Genomic DNA, 26,336 nt, shown 5'->3' with positions numbered 1-26,336 from the left:
TCATTTGTTTTGCCTCGCAACGACTTTTGTAGCTGTACCGACGGGAAAGACGGGAACTGTCTGGTGAAAACACAGCTGTAGATTCTTCAAGCCTTTCACCTCTCGAAACCCTTAAGGACTCCAAATTCAGATCGTCGGATTAATTCATCGGGGTTTCGCGCGCATTTCACCTTCTCCTGTAAGCATTTTTCGCCGCAATTATATGTACGCCTATCGTCATGTAGATGTCGATTGTGTAAATGCCTGAACAGCAACGTTTTTTTTTTGTGCCGATCGATCTCGTTGTACAGTTACTCGTTATGGATTTCATATGCTGATACAAATGAGTTCTCAATTTTGGTGACTTTAATTGTGGAAGGTTTTCGAAATCGGATGTGCTTGAAGAATTTTTCTGGACTTTTACGGAATTTGTTCTGAGTTGACTGTGTTGTCTTTGGAAAATTAAGAATTTGGGAAATTCGTTCAGAAGATAACTATGGCGGACGCAAGATTTGTGTTTAGCAGGGCCCGAATCACTTGTATTTTTATATTGATTATAAAAAAATTATTTTACAAGTATATATTGCTAATCCTATAGAACTTTTCCTAATTAACCTAAAAGTAGTATAATAGACGAGAGTATTGGGTGTTGTGCAGGGGCCCGGGTTCCCCCTTGCATCCCTTGGGACCGCCCCTGCCCCCTGGTTGCCGCAATGTGCCTAGCTTCAGTTTGTCTGCATCGAAATCATTGATTTTCTGGTGCAAATATCTGCACTTAGGTTTTTGTTTTTAAGTTAGGGATGCAATATAGATCACGGTCACGGAGTATAAAGTCTTCTAAATGTGAGAAGTGGGAACACAGCAGAATAATGTATGGTTGTAAATAATTTGCTAATCGAAAATGAATCACGGAGCATATATGTTAATGAAACTCTATATTGTTTAGAAAGTGTACTAATTCGAGAAGCGGAGAACTTGCTGGTACTGAGGATAAGTTTTTGAAAGCAAGATGTGTGGTGTCATCAAGTGGCTGTCAATTATGACTTCTTGTATCAGATTCAGTCGAGTGTTTTGTGGCTCTGCTGATACTTCTCCTTTGTTTTTCAAATGTCAAGTATTGGATGCGGTACACTGTTGTCTTCCATATAATGCCTTGTTCATCTTCTGAGAGACTAATACACAAAAAGAGGAGAGTGAGATGCTGAAAGCTAAAATGTAGAATGCTAAATTTACTTCCCAATTTGAAGCTCTGTTATATAACACTAGAACTTAGTGCTTTGGCAGCTTGGCTTGTGTACCATTTCTGAGTTTGATCATGGGTACACTGCACTTACATACGGAGTATTACGTAGTTGTTTTGGAATGCTATTTTGTGTCCCATCTAATTGGTGCTTGCTGAGATAAATTCATTAATCGCCCCTCCCTTTTCATATTGTTGTATAATCTCACATTTTATGCTCTAGGCTCTTCTTAATTTTCATAGTTGGGTTCCTTGAGGTTATCACCTACTTCTTTGGACAGGGACCAACTGTGTCTGCGGAATACAAACCTTGAAAATTGGGAAAGGCGTGGTTCCTATTAATGATAGATAAACAAACTTTTAGTATGAAACTCACTTCCTCTAATGTCACCGGAAATCATGGCAATTTCGATCCACTTTCCTAAGTTGTTATTTTATCTGTTCATCTTCATTCTGTCAAGATTACTTTCCATTTTACTATTTTCCCCACCTTTTTTGCATTTGCTCTGTCATTGCTGAAAGTTTGACGCAACATGATATTGCTTTCAGTCTTTCCCTCTATGAGTTGAGGCAAGTTGAATTATGGCAGACATACCAGGCTATGTGAGAGCCTGCTTGCAATCCGGGAAACTTGCTTTCTTGGCAATTTTGGTCTCGGGAGGAATTGTATTGCAAATTTTGGTCAGTTGCATTTTTCCTGAATTAAACATATGCACTTGTGGCTGTGGACATCTCCTGCAAGAAAAACATTATTCATTGGTTACTTATGTTTGCATGACATTGCAGGCATGTGCTTTGTACGATAACTGGTGGCCAATGCTAACAGGTATGTGGATGGGCTGAAAATTTTGTTTATAGTCCTGTACTCCTGTTCTGCAGTAAGAAATAAAGTTTGGTGTATTTTCTGGCCCTTCAACTGAAAAGAATCAGTTAGACTTGACTACTTCATCGAATTGTATTTCAAAGCATGACTTATATGGGAGTATATGAGCACACTACATCTTTGCAGTACTGTACCAATGTAGACGCTCAAATTGATATGAATTCCTTAGGTTCGCAGAAGGCAATTCAAAAGGGCTCCTTGACAATGAATTGTCAGTTTGTTCTTGTGGTATTTGAGATGTTGGAAATAGACTTTATCAACCATAGAAAAAGCTTGTGTTCTTTCTAATGTTCTAAAACAAGGAATTAATGGGCGATTAATCACCGATTGATAGCTGGCGGGGCCTATCTGATTAGGTCCAATTAACGATTAATCGCCGATTACTAATTAATATGCACCGATTAATGCGATTAATCGCTCGAAGGTGGCTGACCGCCCGATTAGCACCGAGCGACTTTTAGAACATTGGTTCTTTCAATGAAGGTTGTATTTTAAACTGTGGAAGATTATGGTGTTTGAAGTCCATCGTTGTGGGTAGAGATTCTGTAGTTGAGTTCAACATGTGAGTTTTACACAGATCTAGTCTCCTTTAGTCATGGTGATAAATCCTAAAGATGAAGGAGAAGTGCTTAGTCTTTTGTCAATATTTTCATCTTGCCTCTGCTTTGGTATGGACATGATTCAAACATTCATCATGCTTTCAGTTGTTTATCATTCAATAAGATCTTATTAACTGTTATTGTCTGAATTCCAGGTTTTACTTTTGTTACGTGTTGAAATAACCTGTCCTTGTAGCCTTGTAATGCACCTTTTGAGATGCCTATCTGTTGATAGAAGACTCTAAGCATGTGTTTGGACCACGGATTTGTGTAGGGATTTAACAAGGGAAAGAAAAATGTAGGGAAACTGAAGAAGTAAATTACTAGCTTATTAATTTTATTTGTTCCATATATTTTCCTTTCCCGCCTGAAATCCAATGTCCAAGCACGACAAAAGAGACCTTATGGGGTTTGAGTCTTTCCATGAGATTGAATATTTGTCTCTTTTTTCTTTACCGGACTGTTATTGTTCTCGATTTTAATACCATATTCAGTTATATTGGAATTTGACCTAGGATGCAAGTCCCCAATGGGACAAGTGAAAAAATCGGATTCTAGTATACTCCAGATTAAAGATATAGTTAGAATTTTGACGTACTATTGCATCTTAATATATTTTCTGACAATCATTCTGCCAAATTGTCTACTTGCAGCTATAATGTATGTGCTTCTTCCCATGCCTTTGCTGTTTTTTGCGGGTTCTGATACCTCTTCTCTCGTTACCGAGTCTTCGAGTGGGTTAGGCTTCTTCCCATAAACTCACTGGTTTATATAAGATAGGACCTTTCTCTTTTAATTTTTTTCCCCTCTTTTGACTTTGGAACCCATATTTTAAGTTCTTCCTTTCAAACAACTGATGAAACAGGTGGGTGGACGCATGTAAGTTCCTGACTGGGGCTTCATCCATTGGCAGCATCGCCATACCAGCTATCTTGAAACACGCCGGTGTTATTGGTTGGGGAGCCGTGGGAATGCAGATGGGATCCTACCTCATTTTTGTTATAGCTATAGTATGTTACATTCGGATGAATGGTGATGATGACGGTTACAGCAGGTTCTGAGCCATGTTCCAAGGGCGTTGCCTTCTTTGTGTGATCATCCCTTTCCATGTCTATTATTGTGGATGCTGAAAATATGTGTTTATGGTTCATTATTTTTTCTCCATTGATTGGGTGCCCCCTTTTGTTGTTTTAAGTATTCTAATGGTTTTGTTGTATGAAAGCCCTTGGTGTTCTGCTCTTTGCTTTTTTCAGCTTTTGGCAGGTTATTGTTTCCTGTTTGTTCTCCATCTAATTTGAGGTGCAATGTGGTTTCTCTCCCTCCAACCGATCATTTGGTTAACTTCCTCATAGTAGCACATCGTAATACGCTCGAGTTATTTGTGAATTATTGGTAGTTGTTTGGAGAGAATTTAATGTAAAAATACCAATTGGCAAATGAGTGGAGAGGCCGCCCAAGTTCATATACTAGTTTTTTAAGAGATAATTAACCAATGTGAGACAAATTCTAACACTCCTCTGTATGTGCGACCCCTGACTCGCACGTGGAGAGGTCAACGAAGAATCCATAAAACATGCAAGCACTTAAGGCACAAACATAGGGGAACAAATTCTCAGAAACCCTAGCTCTAATACCATATTAAAACATCCAACTCAAGACCAATTGGCAATGAGTGGAGAGACCGTCCAGGCTCATACACTAGTTTTTGAGGAGATAATCAACAGATGTGGGACAAACTCCAAACAGTAATGTTTGTGTTTATGTTTTTTACAATCTTATGTAACTATGTTTTTCGACATTCCAATGAAAATAACAGAAATTCTCGTGAGCCCCGGAGAGTTGCTTAGACTTGCCCTGCTGCCAAGTAAAACTGATGCAAAGCATCTTGTCGTGCTCTTCCACTTGCTTTTGAAATGAATGTCCAATGCTTCTGTCGGAATATGGAATATGGTACGAATCTTTCACTTGGAGTATGGTTAGAGTGGAAGCATAACGCTCAAGTGCTCAACCGCTAAAGAGGGAGCAAACATAGCCTGCAAACGCCATGCTCCGTCACCGGTGACCTAGATACCGTAATACTTCCATATTGATTCAATCAGGAGTGGACTGATTGCTTTTCTTATTTTCCTTGAATGGGATGTAGACTTAGTTGTAGGGAGCTTCAAAAGTGCGCCCCTGAGACGGGAGCTCGAATCAGCGCTCCCGTCTCGTTCCCATCAAGATTTCATGCTAGCTTCAAAATGGTCTGTTAGCAAACTACTATTGTTGCTGCTGAGAGAGTTCATGCTAGCTTGATCAAAAAGAGTGATGCAGTTATCCCTCATGACAATTGATGGAATTTCAATGATGTATATGATTCGATAGCTGACCACATATAGTATACATACTTATAGTTCATAGAAAGTTTACGCCCACTGCTCAACATCCACTGCTCCCCCCACCGCTCTCAATCTCACCGTCCAAAAGTGTTATGAACGGTCTGGATTTTAAAAATCGGACCGTTGATGGCCGAGACAGGCGGTGAGATGTTGAGCAGTAGGCGTAGTCTTGCCGTATAGTTATGTGGATTTTTTTGTTTAAAAAAGTGTTGCTATGGGTGATGCTGGCACATTCAATTTTAATTGATTGTGTGTTTTGCAGTTTTTGCAAAGCCTTATTCTGCTCATGAAAAGCATGAGACGATACTTTATTGGTGATCTTGTGTGCATGAATAACAATGGAGATATCTTACAGTTTGATGGTACAATGTCTGCTTAGAGTTATTCTTAAGAAGGAAAATACTCCCAAGTTGTTATGGCCATAAATGGACTCCGGTCTTTAACTTCAGATTTCAAGGATTAATCAAGATACACGCAATCTAACCCAAACACCCGGTTATCAAAAAGACAAACAAAAAGTCATGAAGCATACGAATACCTTGTCGGTACAATTTGGCAACTTTGGTGCGGGGGTCATAAGAATGCATGAATGAAGAGTATGGTACTTTGCTGCAGAAAGCATTTCAATTATTGCAGCATGGGTTCTCACCCAAAAAAATGTACATATATTGCAGCATGGGTAGTTTTTGGCCTTTCGAATCCCATTATGGGCAAGAATTTCGGCTTCTTTAGTTCTGTTCGTCTGCAACGACACGTCGACACTCTAAGAGGCCTTTGACCCAACAGCATGAAGGTGCACTTATGTGCTAGCTAGGAGGAAGGATATAAGGATTTTCAACTCCTTCTCCTCCTCCAAAGCGTTAATCTATCTATTCTAACAATACTGACTCCTTCCAATGCCCAAAAAATGAATATAAAAATTGATTTCATTCGTCAAGATATTAGTTCTACCTTTGCTAGAATTCTTTGTGGATGTAGAAGTTGTATGGATAGGAAGAGAACACAAAATGAAGCCACCACGGCTCCATTCCCAGCCTTGTGGCACCAATCATGGAAGTATAGAATTCCACCTTCATCATGAATCCATGTGATCAATATAAAACACCCCAAATACTTGAGGATTGCTCAAACCCCCACAACCCCCACCACCCCCCCAAGCAAAATTGTTACTAGGGTGAGCAAGGACAGGCCAGATCGGTTGCGGTAAACCAAACCAATAACCAAATCAACTTCTAAGGATTGAAGATTTTGAGAACCAACCTAATTCGTGAAATTGAACTTCACATAAATTAATGAGCGAGAGAGAGTTCGAGAAGTTGAGAGCCTCGCTTTCTTCCTAGAGAGGGAGTGAGTTCAGCCGCCTCCCTCTTCTTCCTTCCCCTCCCATGCGGCTCCTCCATCCCCGCCCGCCCGTCTTCTCTCCTTCTCCTCTCTCCCTTCTTCATGGCTTTGTGGTGGTTGAGACTCTCATCATCATGAGGGAAGTTCTCCCACCTACCCCATCATTTTTGGACGGTGAAGACCCAGGTCTTATTTTTCATTCAGATCGGTCAGCCTTGGTGATGGATTTGGGGGTGGGTGATTTTATTTCTCCTACTTCCTCCAACCACATTCACGAGCGGATCGATGGTCTTGAGCACTGCGGCTGTTCATTTTTGGCGGGTTTTTATTTTTTTCTTATAATAGTTTTCTTGTTTTTGTTGTTCGGACTCTTTGAGTATTTTGTACTATTTGGTTTTGGATATAAATTTTTGGTTCCAAAAAAAACGTCAAATTCATAATACCAAACCATTAGGCCACTGATCGGTCAGTTTCAATGAGATGTTCGCTCCTTGTTGTGATGTCATCATGCGAATTTCTTTAATCTCTATAATTTTTTTAATGTGAGATCAATTAAAAAAGTAAACTTTCTAAACCAAATCTTTAAAAAGTTTTCTTTTTTATTGGAAATTGATATTCGCACTCCCTTTTTTTAATGCAGGCGCTTCATTTTCAATTTAAAGTTACTTCACATTGAAAGTCACATTGACAGTAGAGTGCCTACATTAAAAAAATAGAGCGCGAATATCAATTTCATTTTTAACCAAGCAAAAGTGAGTACAATCTGTCAAGTGGACACATGCATTTAAGGCAAGTGTATCCAGCCTAAACCAATGGCTTGTTAGTGGAGCCAATAAAAATCAGCCTTCGGCCCTAAAGCGAAACTCAGCAGAGTATATATTCCGAAGTACCCAAAAAAAAAAAAATCAATCAACAGGATATGGAGGGTATTTCTTAAAACAGAAGGTGGATGGTACATTTCCTTACCCCTTAAGGAAAGTGTTCTGACAAATGATAAGATGAGAATCCCATGCCCCCCATGATATCTCTACTTATATAAGGGCAACAAATTATGGCCAACTATGACCACAAGAAAATTTGAGGAGTGCAACCTACAAGGACTCTCTCTCTCTCTCTCTCTCTCTCTCTCTCTCTCTCTCTTTGAGGAGTGCAACCTACAAGGACTCTCTCTCTCTCTCTCTCTCTCTCTCGGTACTGTCTATGACTCTTCCATGAAGAGGAAGAGAGTGGATTGCAGCCAAGGATGATTTGCCGGCATTTGCTTTTCAAACCAACTGAGTCGGCATGCATGCATGAATGCGTACACCGGCGAGTTATCCTTGGCTACATTTTGCTCTCATCTTCTCATGTGAGCCTCTACAGACTTGTTCAGGGTTCAATTTGGGTTTTCTCATTTTTGTTTCTTTTGGCACAATTAAAGCAAAATAGAAAAGAAACAGGCTTTCAAAAGTGATGCACTCTTTTATGTAATTTTTTCCCACCGTTCCAAACAAGGCCGGCACAATATAGCATACTCATGATCATATTAATTATGAACTTCTATAAATGATTGACTTGTCTCCAGCCTTTCAAGCCCCGGCCAGCTACCACGCAAAGGGGGATCGTGCCTTGGCAGAGTTACCAGCACTAACCTTCCTTATAAGCCAACCGGCCACACTATATATTCGCTGCCTGTGGCATCAAGTTGAACCTAAAAGAGATGGTTGGGGATCAAAATCGTACAGCAAGGCAAGCGTCGCTGAGGCATTTGATGACTATAGATGAAGGGGCATCACTTGGGGATCATGTTCTTGAGATGATTAATTAGACTTTGAATGAACTAGAAATCTTTGGATTCAAAATCAATAAAAAAAAAAAAATGCAGGTCGATATCATTTTCAGTCATCGCCACATGGTCTTTTAAGCATTTTTTGCTCGATTATAACATGAATAAGTTCTCTTTCTCGCTCAAGGAGCTAGCGCGTTAACTTCAAACAGTCAAGGGTTTCATGGGGAAGCCAAGTCGTCTTTTTTTAACACAAAAAAAGGGCTCTTTCAAAAAGCGGCCGGCTATTGCACCACGGGCAATAGTAATGAAAAAGTCTAAGGGCAAGTGTTTTTCATTGGATGTGAGGTCAGGATACTAGAAGAGCAATCTGTTGGAAAATATTATAGGATATAATATTTTATTTTTAGTGTGAATGAAAATTGATTTATTTTGGAGTTACGTCTTTTCATCGGCACTTGTTCGCCGTGGACGGACGCGTCCTTCACAAACAGATGTGCCTCTGTCCTTGGTAATTTTTCTTCGAGTTAAGACTTTGGCCTATAAATATTATTTCCCTCGTTCATTTTTAGGAGCTGATTTTTCCTTCATTCAAGTTCATTCATATGTGAGAGTTACAAACATAAAATGGTTCGTCAGGCCTTCCAATTGAAGTGCCGCCTTGGGGGGATTCCGATCAAGTAGTGTTGGGAGACAGTCGTCCAATGCAAACCGTGAGCACCGTAGCAGGGGTGAAATATGTCTTAAGTACAGAGTGTTACACACAAACACTCGCCTTGATCACCAATTTATTTCCATCAATTTCAAGGTTTTGAGTTCCAATTTTATTGCACTTATATTATTGGATTTCATCACAAATAGTAAGCACATTTTTCCAACACAATCATGGTTTATCTCAACACATTAATTAAAAATGGAAGTAAACTTCATTCACTTGCTTTTGAATCATGTTTAATATTGATGCCATCAACCGGACTTGGTATTTATGTAGATATACAAAAGGCACTAATCATGTTTTTAATATTTTGCAGGAATTTTAGAAAAATCAAGCAACTGACGAACAGATTTACCTACATGTGGGGATTGCTGCAAAAGTGGCACTAGTAGTACGTAGTTTTGGACCTTGGAGGTGGCCTTATTATCCTTGGTACAGATTTTTTTCACTACTACAGTGAACAATAACGGTAATTAACGATCACGGTTATTAGCTTTGATCTTATATCTTTAATCACGGTCTCAAAACCGTGGTCTTTCCGGATGAGGTCATAAGTCTCCGGCTTTAGATCATAGTTATCGAACCGTAATCAAAAGTTCAAAACGATCACATCCTATACGCGTGATGGAAAATGGTAAAAAATGAGATGAAAAACCATTACGCATGATCTTTTCTGATATTAGATCTCGATTTTCCTTTGACACCGTGATTAAATTAATGTTTCCTTACACGGTCTTGACCTGTGATTGCAAACATCCAAAACCGTGATTGAATAAGCGTGATTGGTACATGATTGAATCTTTCCAGTTATAGTTCTTCTTTGATTTATTTTATTTTATTTTTTTACTCTTATACAACTCCAGTGCATCAAAAAAATAAGAAGGATAGCCAGCACAACCCAAAATGCATAAAAGATAACTCCAACCGAAAAACTAGTACTCATTTCTCACAAAATTATTGCTCCTATAATGATCGATCACTACAACAAAAGGTGTTACAAATAATCACCAGGCCACATAGACGTTTACTGGGGGAGCTGTTGTCCCTTGAAGAGACAACGGCGTGCTGTCCTGGCCGAGGGGGCCCCACTCCGGTTTTGCTCCAATAATCGAAAACGTTCACTTCGTAGAGCTCGTCGAGTTGAACAAGCATGCTAAAAATCAGTTTGATCGGTTATCATTAAGTGTCTGATCGGAATACATATAACTTGCCCATAATGGGTTCTAATAGATTTGATCCAGTGTTTCGGATCCATTCTTTTCAAGACAAAAAGGTTTCAATTAGGCACTTAATGATATCTGATCGAGCTAATTTTTTAAAAACTTGTTCAACTCGATGAGCTCTACGAAGTGAACATTTCCGATTATTGAAGCGAGACCGGAGTACGGCCCCCTTGGCCGAGACAGCAGGCTGCTTAAGGGACAGCAGCTCAATTTTTCTTCACAACAAAAGATGCCTTTAGAATTTCATCAAATATACCTGCAAGCAATATAACCGCAATAGCACAAGTAGGCCTATGTATGATATATCTAACCGAAAAGAAAATGACAGAATGAAGATCAATAAAATCTTGGCATGAACAGTATTTTCCAAAATACCAACAAAGGAAAAGGAAGGAACGAATGGCATGTATTTTTCAAAATCTAGGAATCCGGATAAAAGAAAGCAGTAAAGTATGTGTTTTTCGAAGGCACAGGAAAACTGATCACCTGATTATAAGTATTTAGCTCTGCTTGACACTCCTGTTCCTCAATATTGGTTAATTTGAGAAACTAATTCGACAATCTAATTCTCAAGGGCTCTTCTGCTAATTTCAGCATCTTTTGCATCGCATAGTTAAACAAACGCTATTTTGACCAAAATGGGGCGCATCAATATTCAATGCTATGCAAAAGTTATGTCGTTTTGAGCCCAAGCGCCCTACCAAAAGCTATGTCATTTTTTTCAAGAATCTATAAAAATACATTTTAAGAATAATTTGCGATTTGAATCATTTTCGTAGAATCTGTAATGGCCCCACAGAAAAAAAAAAGTTATGGAATTCTAACCAAACAAACAAAGAATTAAAACCAACACAATAGCCCTTTTTTATCCAAACAGTGCCGTTTTTCCTCGGAAAGGAAGTTGAGAGCCTCTCTCTCTTCCTCGAGGGAGAGAGTGTGGTAGTCAAGACTCTTGCCCTCAGAAAGGAAGTTCTCCCACCTACACCATCATTTTTGGACAGTGAAGACCCGGATCTAATTTTTCCAATTTGAGTTTTTTGGCCTTCAAATCGGTTAGCCCTAGTGATGGATTTGTGGGTTATCCAGCACAACGGTGGTGGCACCTAATAACACCGACTGAGGTGGGACGAAGGGGCAGTGAGCTTCAGCGGCTGATTTTATTTCTCTTACTTCCTCCAGCCACATCCACGAGCGGATCGGTGGTCTCGAGCACTAGGGGTGTTCATTTTTGGCGGGTTTCTATTTATTTATTATTATTTTCTTATTGTTTTTTTTTTTTTTTCATCGTTCAGACTCTTTGAGTCTTTTGTACTATTTGGTTTTGAATATAAATTTTCGGTTCCAAAAAAAAAAAAGGTCAAATTCATAATACCAAACCATTGAGCCACTCCGTTTCGATGAGATGTTCGTTCATTGTTGTGATGTTATCATGCGAATTTCTTTAATCTCTGTAAATTTTTTAATCTAAGATCAATTAAAAATTGTGGCGATAATGCCACGAGCCTTTGTTTTAAGGCCACGACATTTTGATGCAGTTTTGACAATTCTACCCTGATCTCTTTCACTGTATCTTGCTCCTCAACTACTCGCTGCAAAGTCAATATGCAGTCTCTCTCTCAACCACACCATGCAAACCCAGCTCTCTCAATCTTTTGCTTCCTCAGCTCCATGTTCTTTCTTATTTCCTTTCACTCTAATTCTTCTTCCATTTGGGTGCGATCCCCAGAGAGCGGCAAATGGGCGAAACGACTTTGAACTCAAGTTGCATCCACCAGATTTTGATTTCCACCGACACGGCTAATCCTCCAATCGAGAGTTTTTCAATGTGAGTTCTTTCTCCTCTTCCGAATGTTTGTGAGAGTTTTTTCGTTTCCAAATCCTGGACTCTAAAAAGACTAATTCATCCAATCATCGTTTGCACAGTTGATGTGGGACAAGAAAGAGTAGCGGACTCTTGCAATTGTCGAGGAAAGAGTTAGATCTGGCAATGGCCCGTTGTTTTGGCCTCTGATGGTGGCTTAAATCAAAAGGATTTCTAATTGACGAGAGGTAGAAGAAAGGATTTGGTTGCGAAAGAAACGGAGAGAGAGAGTGTTTGTTTGTTTGCCAACTGAGGAGCAGAATTGTGAAATCATGTACTAAGATGCTGTGGCTCTAAAAAAAGTCCTCGTGGCATTATCGCTGCCCATTAAAAAAAGTAAACTTTCTAAACCAAATCTGAAAAAAGTTTTATTTTTTTAATTTTACGAACCAAGCAAAAGTGAGTACAATCTGTCAAGTGGACATATGCATTATAGGCAAGTGTGTTCAGCATAAACCAATGGCTTGCTAGTGGAGCCCATAAAAATCAACCTTCGGCTCGGATCGTCGCCGATCCAGATGGCTCTCGATGACGACGACCAAGAGAGTTTGCTCAAACGAAAAATTAGTGAGCTCGATGCTCCAGATCTTCTCCACGAGAGTTTGCTCAGACTTTTTCTACAAGACCATAGGTATCAATAAGAGATGAGAGATGAGATAATCCTTGTACATGCCGGCATACCTTTTCTTTTTTTTCCTTTTCTTTTTTTAAAATACAGTAGAAGAATTGAATATGTATGCATACATCTCTGTATGCAATTACCATGCACCACCACCATTGTACGGCATAGAATATGATTTTTTTAAGGAGCTGTGAATTGTTAATTTGGAGTTTAATGGAGGTGTGAATTGTGTAACTTAGAGGTGTGAATTCTTAATTTGGGAATGTGACAAGTGGAGTTGGAATGTGAATTCTGTCTTTTTTCGAAGGTGTGAATTTTTTTTTTCGGGTGTGAATTGTGTCTTTTCCAAACATGTGAATTCCTCATTTGCGTGCGAATTGTGTCTTTTTTCAAAAACGTGAACTCTGGGGTGTGAATAGTGCAAAGATGTATGAATTTTAGAGATGTAAATTCTGCAAAATTGTGTGAATTCTTACAAAAGGATGTGAATTCTGCAAAGGGATGTGAATTCTTGCAAAGAAGTGTGAATTCTGTAAAGGGTGTGAATTCTTCAAGGATGTGTAAATTCTGGGAGTCTAAAAAATAACAAGGACAAAATAGTAAAAATACCTTTAAAAAGAATCTTGATAGGATAGCATTGATAAAAAAAAAAAAAGATTGACATGAAACCCTATAAAAAAAAATAGAACCGGTCTGTCATTCTCCGTTTCTTATTTATATTTTAACGAACAAAACAAAAGTGAGTACAATCTGTCAGGTGGACACATGCATTTTAGGCAAGTATATCCAGCATAAACCAATGGCTTGCTAGTGGAGCCCATAAAAATCAGCCTTCGGCTCGGCCCTAAAGCAAAAGTCAGCAGGGTATGGAAGGTATTTCTTGAAATAGAAGGTGATGATTTAAAGGGTACATTTCCTTACCCCTTCAGGAAAGTGGTCTGAGTGCTGATAAGATGAGAATCCCGTGCCCCCCATGATATCTCTACTTATATAAGGGCAACAAATTATGGCCAACTAAGACCACAAGAAAATTTGAGGAGTGCGACCTAGAAGGACTCTCTCTCTCTCTCTCTCTCTCTCTCTCTCTCGGTACTGTCTATGACTCTTCCATGAAGAGGAAGAGAGTGGATTGCAGCCAAGGATGATTTGCCGGCATTTGCTGCAAAGCAATTGAGTCGGCATGCATGAATGCGTACACCGGCAAGTTGTCCTTGGCTACATTTTGCTCTTGTCTTCTCATGTGAGCCTCTACAGACTTGTCCATGGTTCATTTTGGTTTTCTCATTTTTTTTTCTTTTGGCACAAAGCAAAATAGAAAAGAAACGAGCTTTCAAAAGTTATGCACTCTGTTATGTATTCCCTTCGTTTCTTTATTAGAGTTCAGTATTTCATTTCGAACTGTCTCTTAATAAGTGATTATTTTATAAAGTTAGTGAAAAAAGTAGGTACTATTTCTAATTTACCCCTAAATTAGAAAAAATCATTTACCAATTACTATAGTTTTTATTATGTTATTTTAATTTTTCTTAAAGCTGATGACTATTTATATTGTCATGCATGCATCTTTTTATTTTATTAGTATATTTCGCCACTACTAGGATAAAATCTTGATTCTGTCTCTGTTTCCGGGCAAGATCGTAAGTCCCCTAATTTAGATCTTGGCTATCAACCATGATCGAAAGTTCAAAACGATCATGTCCTATACGCATTATGGAAAATGGTAAACACTAAGATGAAAAACCATTGCGCATAATTATGATATTAGACCTCGGTTTTCCCTTAACACCGTAATTAGATGTTTCGTTACAATCACAATCTTGACCTGTGATTACAAACATCCAAAACCGTACATAAATATCAAAAAACGTGATTGATACATGATTAAGATCACAATTCTTAGTTAAAACTGTAATAAAAGGATAATTACGAATTCTGAAACAACCCTTATCGATAACCCTTATCGATAATGAATTGAGTTAATTTTTTTCAAGAATCCATAAAAAACATAAAATAACTTGCAGTTTAAATCATTTTCAAAAGATCCGTAATCCCTCTCCCCAAAAAAGAAAACAGTTGTTATATATGGAATTCCAACCAAACAAACAAGGAATACCAACGTAGCAGCCCCGTTTTTGGTCCAAACAGTGTCGTTTTTCCTGCTCAAAACAACATAGTTTTACATAGTATTGATGGCGCCCATTTTTTTTTTTCAAAACAACGTCATTTTGGAGTGCTTGGTAGTTGCGTCGTTTTGGGGTGCTTGGCAGCTTGTGCTGGGTAGTATTCCCGAATCCAAATCTTACCAATATCGAGAACATGTACCTTAGTTCAAAAATGAAATGAAAACTAGGAGCTTCTCTTGAGTTCAAAAAACCAGGTACCTTCCCCACACACACCCTTAGTTGTACGAAACGGGAGCGAGGACGGGAGCAGGAGCGAAAGCGATGAGTAGATAATCATAGAAGTATGGAAGCGCCGTCGGAGCGTCCAAGGAAAAAATATGAATATTTTTATGTAGTTAAAAAACCACTAGTTAGATTGCCACGTTCTGTCCCACTTCTCCCACTACAACCAGTAACACAGGAACACAACAAGAGAGTATATTTTACGTATATTCGTTTGGCACATTCGGACTGTATAATACACTTTTGAATGGTTCCAATTGAAACTCTCTCACCTTCAACACTTTCTTTTTCCTTCTTTTCTTTCCAAATCCGAGTTATCAAAAAATACAATGAATAACTCGGATTTGGATTTCAGTGTCAGGTGCCTACTAGATGCTGTCGGATGTGTCAAGCGAACAGCATGTAGGACAGCATGCAGTAGGCACCGGCACTAAAAAATTTTACGGAACACAACACCATAGAAACTCACCGACTGGAACCCATAGCACCGACGAGTAAGTCTACAGTTACCGATCGGGAAATCCCGATCGGAATCCTGACGCCCCGCCGGACACGTTCCAGCCATCGGACGGCCGATCCGATTCGTCCAATAATTCTAAAAAAAAAAAACCGAGTGGGCCTATGCGAGAATAAATGGCATCCAACCTGTGTAAGTGGCCGATCCAAGCATTCCATTTTTGTGTTTGGATCGGCCAAAAACGGAGTGTTTGGATCGGCCAAAAAAGGAGTGCTTGGATCGGCCACATACACATGTCGGATGCCATTTATTCTCGCATAAGCCCACTTGGTTTTTTTTTAGAATTATTGGACTAATCGGATCGGCCATCCGGTGGTCGAAGAGTGCCCGGCGGGGCGTCGGGATTCCGATCGGGATTTCCCGATCGGTAACTGTAGACTTTCTGAGCACCGAAACCCACAAATGAAAGTGACGAAGCTGCTGTGACTGAGAAGGCCGAACTAGATACACCTGTTGCCGTCGTTGTGAAAGAGAAGATGAAGAAAGTGGCATCAGCGAAGAACAAGGAATCGAGCAAGGAGAAGATGGACGCTGCCAAAATCTGGTCTGCTGCGGCATAAACCCCATTGAAACCACCTCATTTTCTGTGGTTAGGAACGTAGGTTCCCGTGTAGATTCGGGACGAGTTCCCGTCACCATTGGAACAAGTTTTCGTTGAGTTTCCCCCCCACCGAAACGCGTTTCTGTCGAAGAAACGGCGGCAGGTTTGCCGTTTCCTGACAGGAAACATGAGGGAGATTGTGACTATACAAGTAGGAGATTACGCAAATTTCGTCGGCTCTCACTTCTGGAATTTCCAGGTAAGATACTAGTACTTCAAAAGAACCAAAACAAGTTTCTTAAAACATAAACAAGCCCTAAATCAGATTATTGGGGTGTTGTGGGGAAACTTCTCTCTTTCTTTTTTAAATTTATCTGCAAGGAAATTTCATATCATAGAGATAAAAAATGAAATCGGTACAATAGGAAAAGAAAATACACCTAAAGAGCCTCAAAGATTAAGAAACCTTTCTACTATTGATACTCGCAAAGACTCAACCTAGTCTCTCGTATTTTTTATAAGAACTAAATAGAAAGAAGAAAAAAAACCTAAAAAAAAATAGCTTACAAGTTGCCAACCATACATAGTAAGTGGGGAAAACATCTTTTATGCGATGAATCGGTCTTTATGCGCAAATGTGTTGCCAATGGTAATGTTGGATTTTCACCTGCATTGAAGCAGTGGAACTTGTATTTGCACTAACGAGCTACAGTTTTAACGGTGATTGGTGAGAATTTGAAGATGGAATTAGTTGGAAGGGAAAGCTATATACAGCTTAGTCATCCTTACTGTATTATGATAAGTAACTAGAACAACGCTAGCGATTAGAAGAAGGCTTTGTGAGAGACATATCATGTGACATTCGTATGAAATGGCAGATTTTTTACAATTTGTCGTTGCTTTTGAACGTTGTGCTCGTTTATGTGCTTAGGAATCTTTTTAGTTGAGGTATGTATACGGATTAGTGGAGGGTTAGTAGAGGCCTATGTTCCATTTTAGTTTCACTTTTTGTTCACTAATACCATAGCCTCTCCCCTTTTCACCTGCACCCAAGCGATTGATTTTTCCTGGTGTTTGCTTTTTGAACCACTTAGGCTGGGCATCACATGACATTCTAAAATAATTTTTGCTTTCCCTCCCTGCTGTTTGGAGGCAGGTGTAGAGAAACTTTTAAATAACTTGTGCTTGCGAGTGCATGTATCTCCTAAGATTCTCAACTAATTAAGCCAGTCTGTGTTTCCTGTTTTAGAATTGTTGCGCCATTCCTGATTTAGTTATAAAAGTTGTGTATGCAAATATTTGTTCATATGTTGCAATGATAATATCACAACCTATGTTGCCTCAAGAGTCAAGATAGTATGTTGACTAGCCGTGTGTATACTGAAGGATGAATTGCTTGGATTGGCTGACGACCCCATGGGCGATGTACTATTCAAAAATCAGTGTCTTAATATGGACGTGCTCTACCGTACTGGTGAGACACCACAGGTGAGACTGTCTGACTTATATAATGACTGCAATCTAGTCACATATATGCCTGAATACTTACTTCTATGCGGAAAAGAAATGTAAAAGTTTTAGGACAGATCATACATGGTGGATGTCATTTTCCTTTCTTGTTATATAACATGGGTGGGTATTCATTATTCAACAGGGTGAAGCTTTAACTCGTACTTCTTAGGGTTGGTTATAGGTAAATACTAAATACGTGTTCTTCTCTACACTGTACAGTGAATACAAGTGGTGGAAACTCGAAACAAGTTCAACCACCTTTTTTCCGTCCTATAACTTTTGGAAGACTAACATGTGGCTTTAGAGCAGTTGTCCGTATTTTCTTAGCAGAAGTATTAGTTTGAATTGGCACACTAAATCTAGTTAGCTTGCTGAGAGTGGTTGGTTGCGAGGCGAGGCATAATTCTTGGATGGGAGAATTACTTAATGAGAACTGTTCTAACAAAACTAGAGACCAAGCTCAGAAAACACAGCAATCACTATGTCCACACAAGCGAAGATAAGTAGAAAAATCTCATTATGTACGAAGAGAGTTCAACGATCCACTATGTTCCGTAGCTCTTATCAGAAAACCCTGGAGCCCTAAAAACCGTTGTATAGAAGAACCCTACATATTGAACCGGGCCAAAACATATCCAGTCCATAAAACGGGTTTGAGCTATTGGCTGGAGCTCTTAGATGGGTGGTGTGGGTGCCCGAGTTATAGACACAATCGGGTTGCCCAAGTTTGGATATATGTCTGGGTATTGGATTAATATAATTTTCATCTCAAAGGACACCAGGACATGCCAAATGCCTATAGTATATTCTCCTACTGTCTCAAATAAATGGTGTTTTCAAGGTGCCTTTATGCATAAGAAGTTCTATGCATAGTTCATGTTAGAGTCGAAATGAAAGTATCCTTGCTAGGTAAATGTCTGACTAAATATACTGGACACAGATCCCTAGCAGAAAAATCCAAGTGTCAAGCATCCGACATGGGTACTTTATACATTTAGAAGGGTCCATGCAACATAGCTAACAACAGAATCAATGGAAGTCTAAGAAGAAATGACGCTCTGTAGAAACAACGTCTTTTTACCTCACGGGAATCTACATATCTTAGGTTAGACATATCTCTGCTCAGAGTCAGATGTATATTTGTAGTGGTTTCATTAATTTCCAAGATACCAAATGTATGGCATCTAGGTGAGTGCTCACTTTTCAATATAGGAAGTTGCAACTATTCTGTTTTGTGTTTTTCCCATTTATTTACAGATTATCCTTTGGGGTTTGCTGTTTTCTACTATTGTATCTGCTTTTGAAAGTATTATTCTAAGAACTAATGCACTGTGAACGTATTACTTGATTGCGGAGGAATTGATTGCAGAATAACGACTCAATTATGCTCTCAAGGCTACATCACCAAGTATAGATCTCTTGCTGCTACTCCTGGCTGTCTGTTATCTCATGCTTGATTTTAAGATTTCCATTCCCCTTTTGCGTAAATTAAGCTAGCGCTTTAGAAGTAACTCTTTTGAGTTACTTTTCCTTCAAACATCCATTTGTTAGGAACTTGTTGAAAAATGCACACTTGCAGACTGATTTAACGCTATCTTTGCCAATCATTGCGTGTTTGATGCATAATATGTATAAGATCAGGACAAATCAACATGATGGGGTGATTTGTAGCGACACTGTTTCACTTGTTCGAGCTTAAAGAAACAGTAATTTCATTGGGAAGATACTGCTTCAGTTTACATTCAAACTGGTTCAAGTTATTGTTAACTACATTTTTAGGGCCTCATTTGGGAATTACAATCCAGATGCCCTTGTGTTATTTCCCGCTTATGCATGCTCATTATATGCGGAAGCATTTCTGTAGCCGAAGGTGCAAGTTGGATCTTTTTATTCATACTTGAAGAGAACTTTTTTGCAGAATAGGTAAGGTTAGGTTGGTCTGTATCAATCTATCTACCCATTCAAGATCCAACTGAATATAACCTATGAAATGGGCATAAACCAATCCATGTGTCTCTATCTCTTCATTGTGGTTTATTTCCTTAAGTCAGCTGTCTATCTTCCAGATATGTTTTGTTAATGGTTTGATTAATCAATAATCAGTATGCCTTGTGAAGTTGATTTCTTGAATTACTTTCCAGTTCTAAAATTTGGAACAGATTGTGTTTGCTTATTTCACTTATAGTTTATTATCATCCATGTGCAGGGAATTCTTACATATACCCCTCGCTTACTTTCAGTTGGTTTACAAGGTACTTGACCTAGTTGTGAAATTCAAATACATCCTCGTTCTACTGCAGGCTACAGGAGTTATTTTCATATCAATGTTCTCAGTCAGAGCAAGTTGTCAGTTGCAAACTGTAATCTTGTATTGTATGCCAAATCTCCTTCTAGATGGAAATGCATTTTCTTCTCCAATACCAAATTTCTTACAAGATGGAAATAGTTTTCTTTTTCCAAACGTGTATCATTTAAACCTTTGGATTTGCAGGATCCCTTGGATCCATGAGCTCACGTGGTACGCTGTACAATGAAATCCCACCTGTATCGTCAGATGTTGTCACTTGGTAAGAGTTTTATTCTTTCCGTCCTACGTTTACATGTTGCGTGATTAAGGCTTTTAATGATCAATATGGCTTTATATTTTAAGATGCTGATGAATTCTAAGGACTGATAATTATAATAACTGATGGCCAGCTTAACATGATGGCAAAGCCACCTGCTATATTCACTAAAATAACCATCCCCTTTCAGATCGCATTGTAAAGCGTTAGGCTGTTTGACTTGGTTATGAAGTCTCATACTCAAATTCTATACTCTCCGTCCATTAATCTCTGCTTTTTATGCTTTAATCTCAATATATTTTTTATTCCAATAAAAAGCATTGGAAGCAACATCCGTACCAAAATGATTTTTGTCATGCAAGATGTCCACAATTAGCATCTTTCCTGTATGATCTGTCTACAGATGATTCAATTTAAATTGAATATTGATCATATGAGAATGTATAAATCATTTTGTTAAAGCATCCAACTCAATTGCCAATGAGTGGAGAGGCCACCCAGGCTCATATACTAGTTTTGGAGGTGATAAGTAACCGTTGTGGGACAAATTCCAACACTCCCCCGCACACCCGCCATTAAATAAATGATCCATAAGGGCTAAGGGGGAACAAATTCTTCTCCGAAACCCTTGCTCTGATACCATGTTTTTTTGTTGTTGCTTTTTTAAACTTATTTTCAAAGGGGTGATTTGTGAAAGCGGAAGGGTCCAAATAATAGTTAGTTTGAAGTTACTTGGATTGGGTAGGCCTGTGATGTTTGTATTTTAAGGATCATAATGTGAAATCCAGATGCATATGTAGCTATGTTGTTCTATATTTTGTCTACTGTAGCATTTAAATGAAGTGTCTGCTGGACTAATATCCAGGACTGGTAATCTCTCTACTCAAGTATCTGCACCTCGAAAGAAAAACTTGTATTTGCAAAGCTTGTATGAAGAGGAGCAGGAGAAATTCCCCGTGACGGGTAGTAACAAAAGTGGGAGGCAGGATTCTCAGAGCGACATTCAGGATAAGGACATAATTCTATCTCTAGAAAATGAGGTTCAATGTTGGACAGACTTTTCAAAAGTGCACTATCATCCCCAGAGTCTATACGAGTTAAATGGATTGTGGGTCGATCAGGAGCAATTCAACAACTATGGAATTGGTAGGGACACCTTCTCTGAGGGTATGCGAGGAGAAGAAATGAATACGAGGCTTCGCTTTTTCATAGAAGAGTGTGACCATATTCAGGTACTTTATATTGAGTTGAACCCATCCATTCATATTTTATTACACCTTATTCTTTTTAATTGAGTTCACCTATACAAGTGTGATCCCGTTCAGAAAAATAAATAATAAAAACTATACTAGTGTGATTAGCACCCGTATGATATTAGATTTTTGCAAGATTGGTTACTCTTCCCTGTATGTTTGGTGTAGAATTTGAACGTCCTATTATGTTGTTATGTTGGTGGGTTCGTTGTCTTAAGCTGTGATTCACCATGGCATGACCAATGATTATGTTTAATGACAGGCAGCTTGGTGTGAATATGTACGTCCTATGCGTCTGGAAGAAGTTCCTTCTATCCACATGAAGTGTGAAAGCACGAACACATCCTAGATGTTAATGAGTCACTATATGTCAGGATTATATGTATCAGAAACTTGATTATTTTTGAAGAACTTGACATTTTGGAATTTTGAGCAGTCAATTAGTTTTTAGAATACCAATTACTTTTTGGTATTTCAGTTTTCAGTTACTTTTTTGAATCCCTAAATTTTTTTCGCAATCCCAGTTACTTTTGCTTGGCTACCTGGATCTGTTGTCTATAGTTACACCGTTATTTATGTTGGAATAAAACTCTGGCTAAGCAGATCTCTTAAATGATGTGTATGATCCTTAAAAAGTATTTCGTTGCTAGCCTGCGGTACACTTTGTGTGACGTCCTTTTGTTTAACCTAGTGGATTGTGAAGGGTCCAATATGCATTACACATATTTTAACATTACAAAACTTGTGCTCTTTTGGCTGTTGAGGCCTGAGGGTTTGTGTTATGAACTTTCCCTGAATGATGTCTATGGATTGACATTTATGGTTGCTTGATAAAGACCAATTTCATTGGCAAAATTTCAAGACAATCCAAGAGATTCTAGCCCTTTTCTGCACATTTTTCTGAAGCTGATATTGTTCTGTGGCTTCTGATTTTGAAGTCTCATTCTTTGTTCCTTGGTGCTGATCCTCTGATGCTTTTCTGACAGGGAATTCAATTTGTTGTTGACGACTCAGGAGGGTTTTCTGGTGTAGCTGCCGAATTTTTGGAGAACATTGCAGATGAGTATTCAAACGTCCCCGTGTTACTCTATTCTGTACGGGGTCCTCGCTATTGCACGAACCCAAGTATCCGGAGACAGACACTTTCTCAGAAGCTTCATGATGCAGTTTCATTTTCAACACTAGCATCCTTCTGCAAATTGATTGTGCCTGTTGGCTTACCCGTCCTTGGAGAAAGTAAGTAGAGTACTGTTTTTTGGGAAAGATAATTTTTTATGGTTCTCTTGTTTCAACTTTTGCCAAACTTAATGTAAATCAGTTCCAGATCTGTGAGCAGTAACGGTTGTTAGACCCATCAGCTAATGAATTAAGCTTAGGGGCTTGTTGGCATTTGAACCTGTTATCAGAGCTTTGCTAGTTGACGGTAGTTTGTGCTGCATATGGCTGAAGTGATAAAATGTGATACAGTGTTTGTGCAACTTAAAGAAGTTTCTAGGGAGAGAGTGTGAGAAATGGAGTACTCAATTAATTATCTATGGGATGAAGGAAAAACTCGATCAACAATTTTGTAGTTGGGAAGAAGAACCAGTTGTCGGGGTTGGCTGTGGTTTGCTATGTCGGAGAAGGGGGAAAGTGGTAGAGCGATTTCTTGTCAGCGACTGTTGTACCGACAGAGGCTATGTAGTTGGCTTTGTGGCCAGGGGCCGTCAGTGACCGTGGTAACAGTGTTGGTTATGAGAGAGGAGGTATAATTTGGAGAGAGAGAAAGAGGGAGGGAGTACCTTGTAAATACTGTTCATTCTCCTGTTGGTTAGATTAAGGTTCTTGTCTCGTGATTCTCTCTCTCTCTCTCTCTCTCTCTCTCTCTCTCTCTCTCCTCTGGACTAATCTTTTGCTTAAAATAATGTGAAGGTAAAGCCTCCAGGTTTCTCTGCATAGACAATGGGAAGCCTTATCACACCAGTGCAGTATATGCCTCAGCTCTACACTCTATTAGTCTCCCTTTTCGAATGGATCCACTTGGGCCTGCTGATGAATCATGTTATGTATCTGGTGGAGTTGATATGAATGGCGTCATTCAAATGTTAGCAGGTCAAGCTAGGCAAAATATCGTCGCTACTCTGGATGTCGCAATGCCAGTACCTTCTCTGACTGGTATTGTTAGCTCTTGTTCGCTTCCAACTGGTAGCTATTAGCATCGAGTTTTTAAGTTTCTATATTGTAAATCAGGGAAACATGCGGAGCTATCTTTGCTAGGACATTTGCAACCATTGACCCCAGAGACGTCAGAAGATGTGGAAGACTTGCAAGCAGTGGAAGCCATGACTATTCATGGAGCCCATGCATCAGGTAGTTTTTGTTTTCTGAGCAAACCATTGAATTTTTTTTTTTTCTTGTCTAATCACTTTCTGGTACACCTTTACTGTGGAGCATTTTAGCAAGCTAAATTTGTGATCACAACTCATCGTTCAGGTTTTCCTAGGTACAATGGATAGTCCTGTATGTTACCTTCCCTTCAGGTGTTCTGGTTGAACTGAAAATATGGATTCTAATGCCCGGTAGAGTCTTACAAGTACTACTTTCTTGAGCTTTTGATAACTTTACAACCTGCTACGATACAATAGGCAGTGTCACTTCCTTGACGAGCGGCTTTTGATAACTTCACAACTTACGCCACTACTTGAGTGACTCATACAATAGGCGGGCACTGGTTCTCTACCATTTGTCTGCATTGAACTATGAGGATTAGGTCATGCACTAGGGATTCGGTGCTTACAAGTAGTTCTAGATTTTGAAGTTATGGTTTATGTTACTGTCTTTGTATGGCTCTGGGAAAGGACAAATCTCGAAAATAGGCAGCTACTTTATGGAAGGACTTTTCTTACTTTTCAAGATGCCATGCTCTGACAGATGGTAGCAATAGCCTCGCCTTTTGGAATCGATCATCCTTTTTTTTAGTTCAGAAATAATGAATCTTGTTAGCTTCCAGTTAAGAAAATAGAAAAAAAAATTGAATGTTAGACCTAGTTTCCGTCCGTAACATGCTTCGAAACCTGTCACTTTGATGAGCTGTTATTTTGACATAAACTAACTAATCTCAAGACTACTTGCAGCCTGAAGAAAAGAAAGGGTCCAATTGAAACCAATAACTAGAAAGAAAGAAAGAAAAAAAAAAATGTTCTATGGATTCGAGAGCCAGTTTCAGGGAAGGTAGGTGTCTAATGGCCTGATTCATCCAATTTAATGCTCATGGATCTAGGATATACTCAATTTTGCACTCACTAAATACTTGACATTAATTAGGGGACAACTAAATATTCTGAGACATAACCATACCCTTACCAAGTGTCTAGTGTCTGGCACGGCTACTAGTTTAGACTCTTTATTGTTCTGTCTATCATAGGCTGGAAATAGAGTTACCATCTAGATTATAGGCTAGTAAACTCTCTAGAAGTATTCCTTGTAAAAATGTTACTGATTGTGGTTGTCTGCTAATCTGTTGCTTACAATGAACTGACACTGCATTTGAACCCTCTTCTTTATACTGTTTTCAATTTTTTAGGAGGTCGTCGTGCTTCAGTTTCTGAAGTGAAGGATGCAGTTCAATCTGCTTATAACCGCACGGCAACAAGGCCAAGGTTCTCTCATTTATCTGTGGCTTCTTGTCCTCTTCCAATACCCTTGCCTTTTCCTTCAATCTTTGGGAACCTTGTTGGACAAAATGGCGAGCTATTAGGCACCCCAAATTCAAGTAACTCATCAAGAGGGTCACTCGATGTCCATTCAATCCCCATGGCAGCAAGACTGCATTCTAGCACTGCTGTCTTGCCATTCTTGGAGAACAGGTTGGGGAACCTTCGCAGGTTTGGAATTCAGCGAGGGTCTAGTGGGACCGAGTTACTTAGAAGCTGGGGTTTAGGAAAAGAGGAAATAGAAGATGCTGGGGAGACACTGTCTAAGATGGTTACAACCTTGGATCCTCATTCTGAAGTATCCTCCGATTCAGATTAGGTTTCTGGTGAGTGCATAACCCATTGCGATGATGTCTATTTCTCCCTATACTAAAACATGGGCAAAAGAATGAACAGAAACATGAGAACTTGTACGGTTTTCTGTTTTTTCAAAATTTCGGTAATCAGGATTCTAGTATTGCTAACCTTCCATTCTTTGCAGCATTTTGATCAAATATTGTTCTATGGAATAATGTTTTATTTTCCTTTTTTCTTATTTTTCATCCTTTTCTGGGCGACTGTGGTGCAGATACGCTTTTCAACTGACACGGCCAATGGACTAACATTTTCGCCAAGCTTGCATAAGTTTATTTCTTATCTTTGCAAAGATGCTGATGCATCAAAAAGTTTCTTTTTGTTCCTGGTGTTATCTCCTAACGGACTGATGCTGATTGTGGTGAGGACATGCATACTGGGAATCGTATGCTAAGGTTACTTCCAAAGGTTATGCGGCAAAGAATGGGCAGACCTTAGTCCGAAGTTGTGTGCTATTGTTCAGTCGATTTTGTAGTTTTGAGATTGATCCAGGTTAATGAACTTAACTGTGTGTTCAGACGTCGGCTTCCAGCTCTGTGTCCTTGAAAGTTAGGATTCTCCTTCTGGTGCGTGGAAGAAGGTTTGGTTAGCCTCATGCAACCCGTTTTCATGTAAATGCTTAAATATGGATTCAAGTTGTGTTGCTTTGAGAGTGATTCTTTCAACTGAAATACGGTGTAGGGTTCAAGAGTAGGATGTATAGTCTGTTCACCCAACAATCCATGCTAAGGGCCTTTAAACTGCAGTCGGAGGTCCTTTAAGGCAATAAATTCCAAATATACCTCTATTATATCATGAAGTCTACCTACACAGATTTTGTGCACAGATCACAGTGTGAGACCCCTCTACACAAATAATTCGAGCCGTTCATTAAATGTAAAAAATATTTTTT

The 26,336-nt window shown here is 39.1% G+C and overlaps 2 protein-coding genes across 4 annotated transcripts; both read left to right on the top strand.

The window, feature by feature from the left end:
- Positions 1-3,940, top strand: LOC131335423 (vacuolar protein sorting-associated protein 55 homolog). The gene is made up of 5 exons (XM_058370760.1): positions 1-178; positions 1,769-1,900; positions 2,006-2,045; positions 3,355-3,439; positions 3,567-3,940. Exons 2-5 carry the CDS (start codon positions 1,802-1,804, stop codon positions 3,760-3,762), a joined length of 420 nt encoding a protein of 139 aa, XP_058226743.1. The 5' UTR covers positions 1-178; positions 1,769-1,801; the 3' UTR covers positions 3,763-3,940.
- An 11,868-nt stretch (positions 3,941-15,808) lies between these two features.
- LOC131332886 (uncharacterized) lies at positions 15,809-26,243 on the top strand. 3 transcript variants are annotated; one of them, XM_058367203.1, is made up of 10 exons: positions 15,809-16,328; positions 17,456-17,557; positions 19,788-19,833; positions 20,073-20,148; positions 21,011-21,377; positions 22,385-22,634; positions 23,310-23,552; positions 23,628-23,747; positions 24,961-25,416; positions 25,659-26,243. In XM_058367203.1, exons 1-9 carry the CDS (start codon positions 16,257-16,259, stop codon positions 25,407-25,409), a joined length of 1,725 nt encoding a protein of 574 aa, XP_058223186.1. In that variant the 5' UTR covers positions 15,809-16,256; the 3' UTR covers positions 25,410-25,416; positions 25,659-26,243. The 3 variants fall into 3 exon arrangements, with proteins under 3 accessions (XP_058223186.1, XP_058223182.1, XP_058223191.1); XM_058367199.1 differs by having other exon boundaries at positions 15,917-16,328; positions 24,961-26,243; XM_058367208.1 differs by lacking the exons at positions 15,809-16,328; positions 17,456-17,557 and adding an exon at positions 18,450-19,045.
- Positions 26,244-26,336: the final 93 nt, after the last annotated feature.

Source organism: Rhododendron vialii, chromosome 1a, assembly GCF_030253575.1.
Source record: "Rhododendron vialii isolate Sample 1 chromosome 1a, ASM3025357v1".
Taxonomy (NCBI): Eukaryota; Viridiplantae; Streptophyta; class Magnoliopsida; order Ericales; family Ericaceae; genus Rhododendron; species Rhododendron vialii.
Note: the sequence above shows the minus strand (reverse complement) of the source record. Positions and strands in the feature narration are given on the sequence as shown.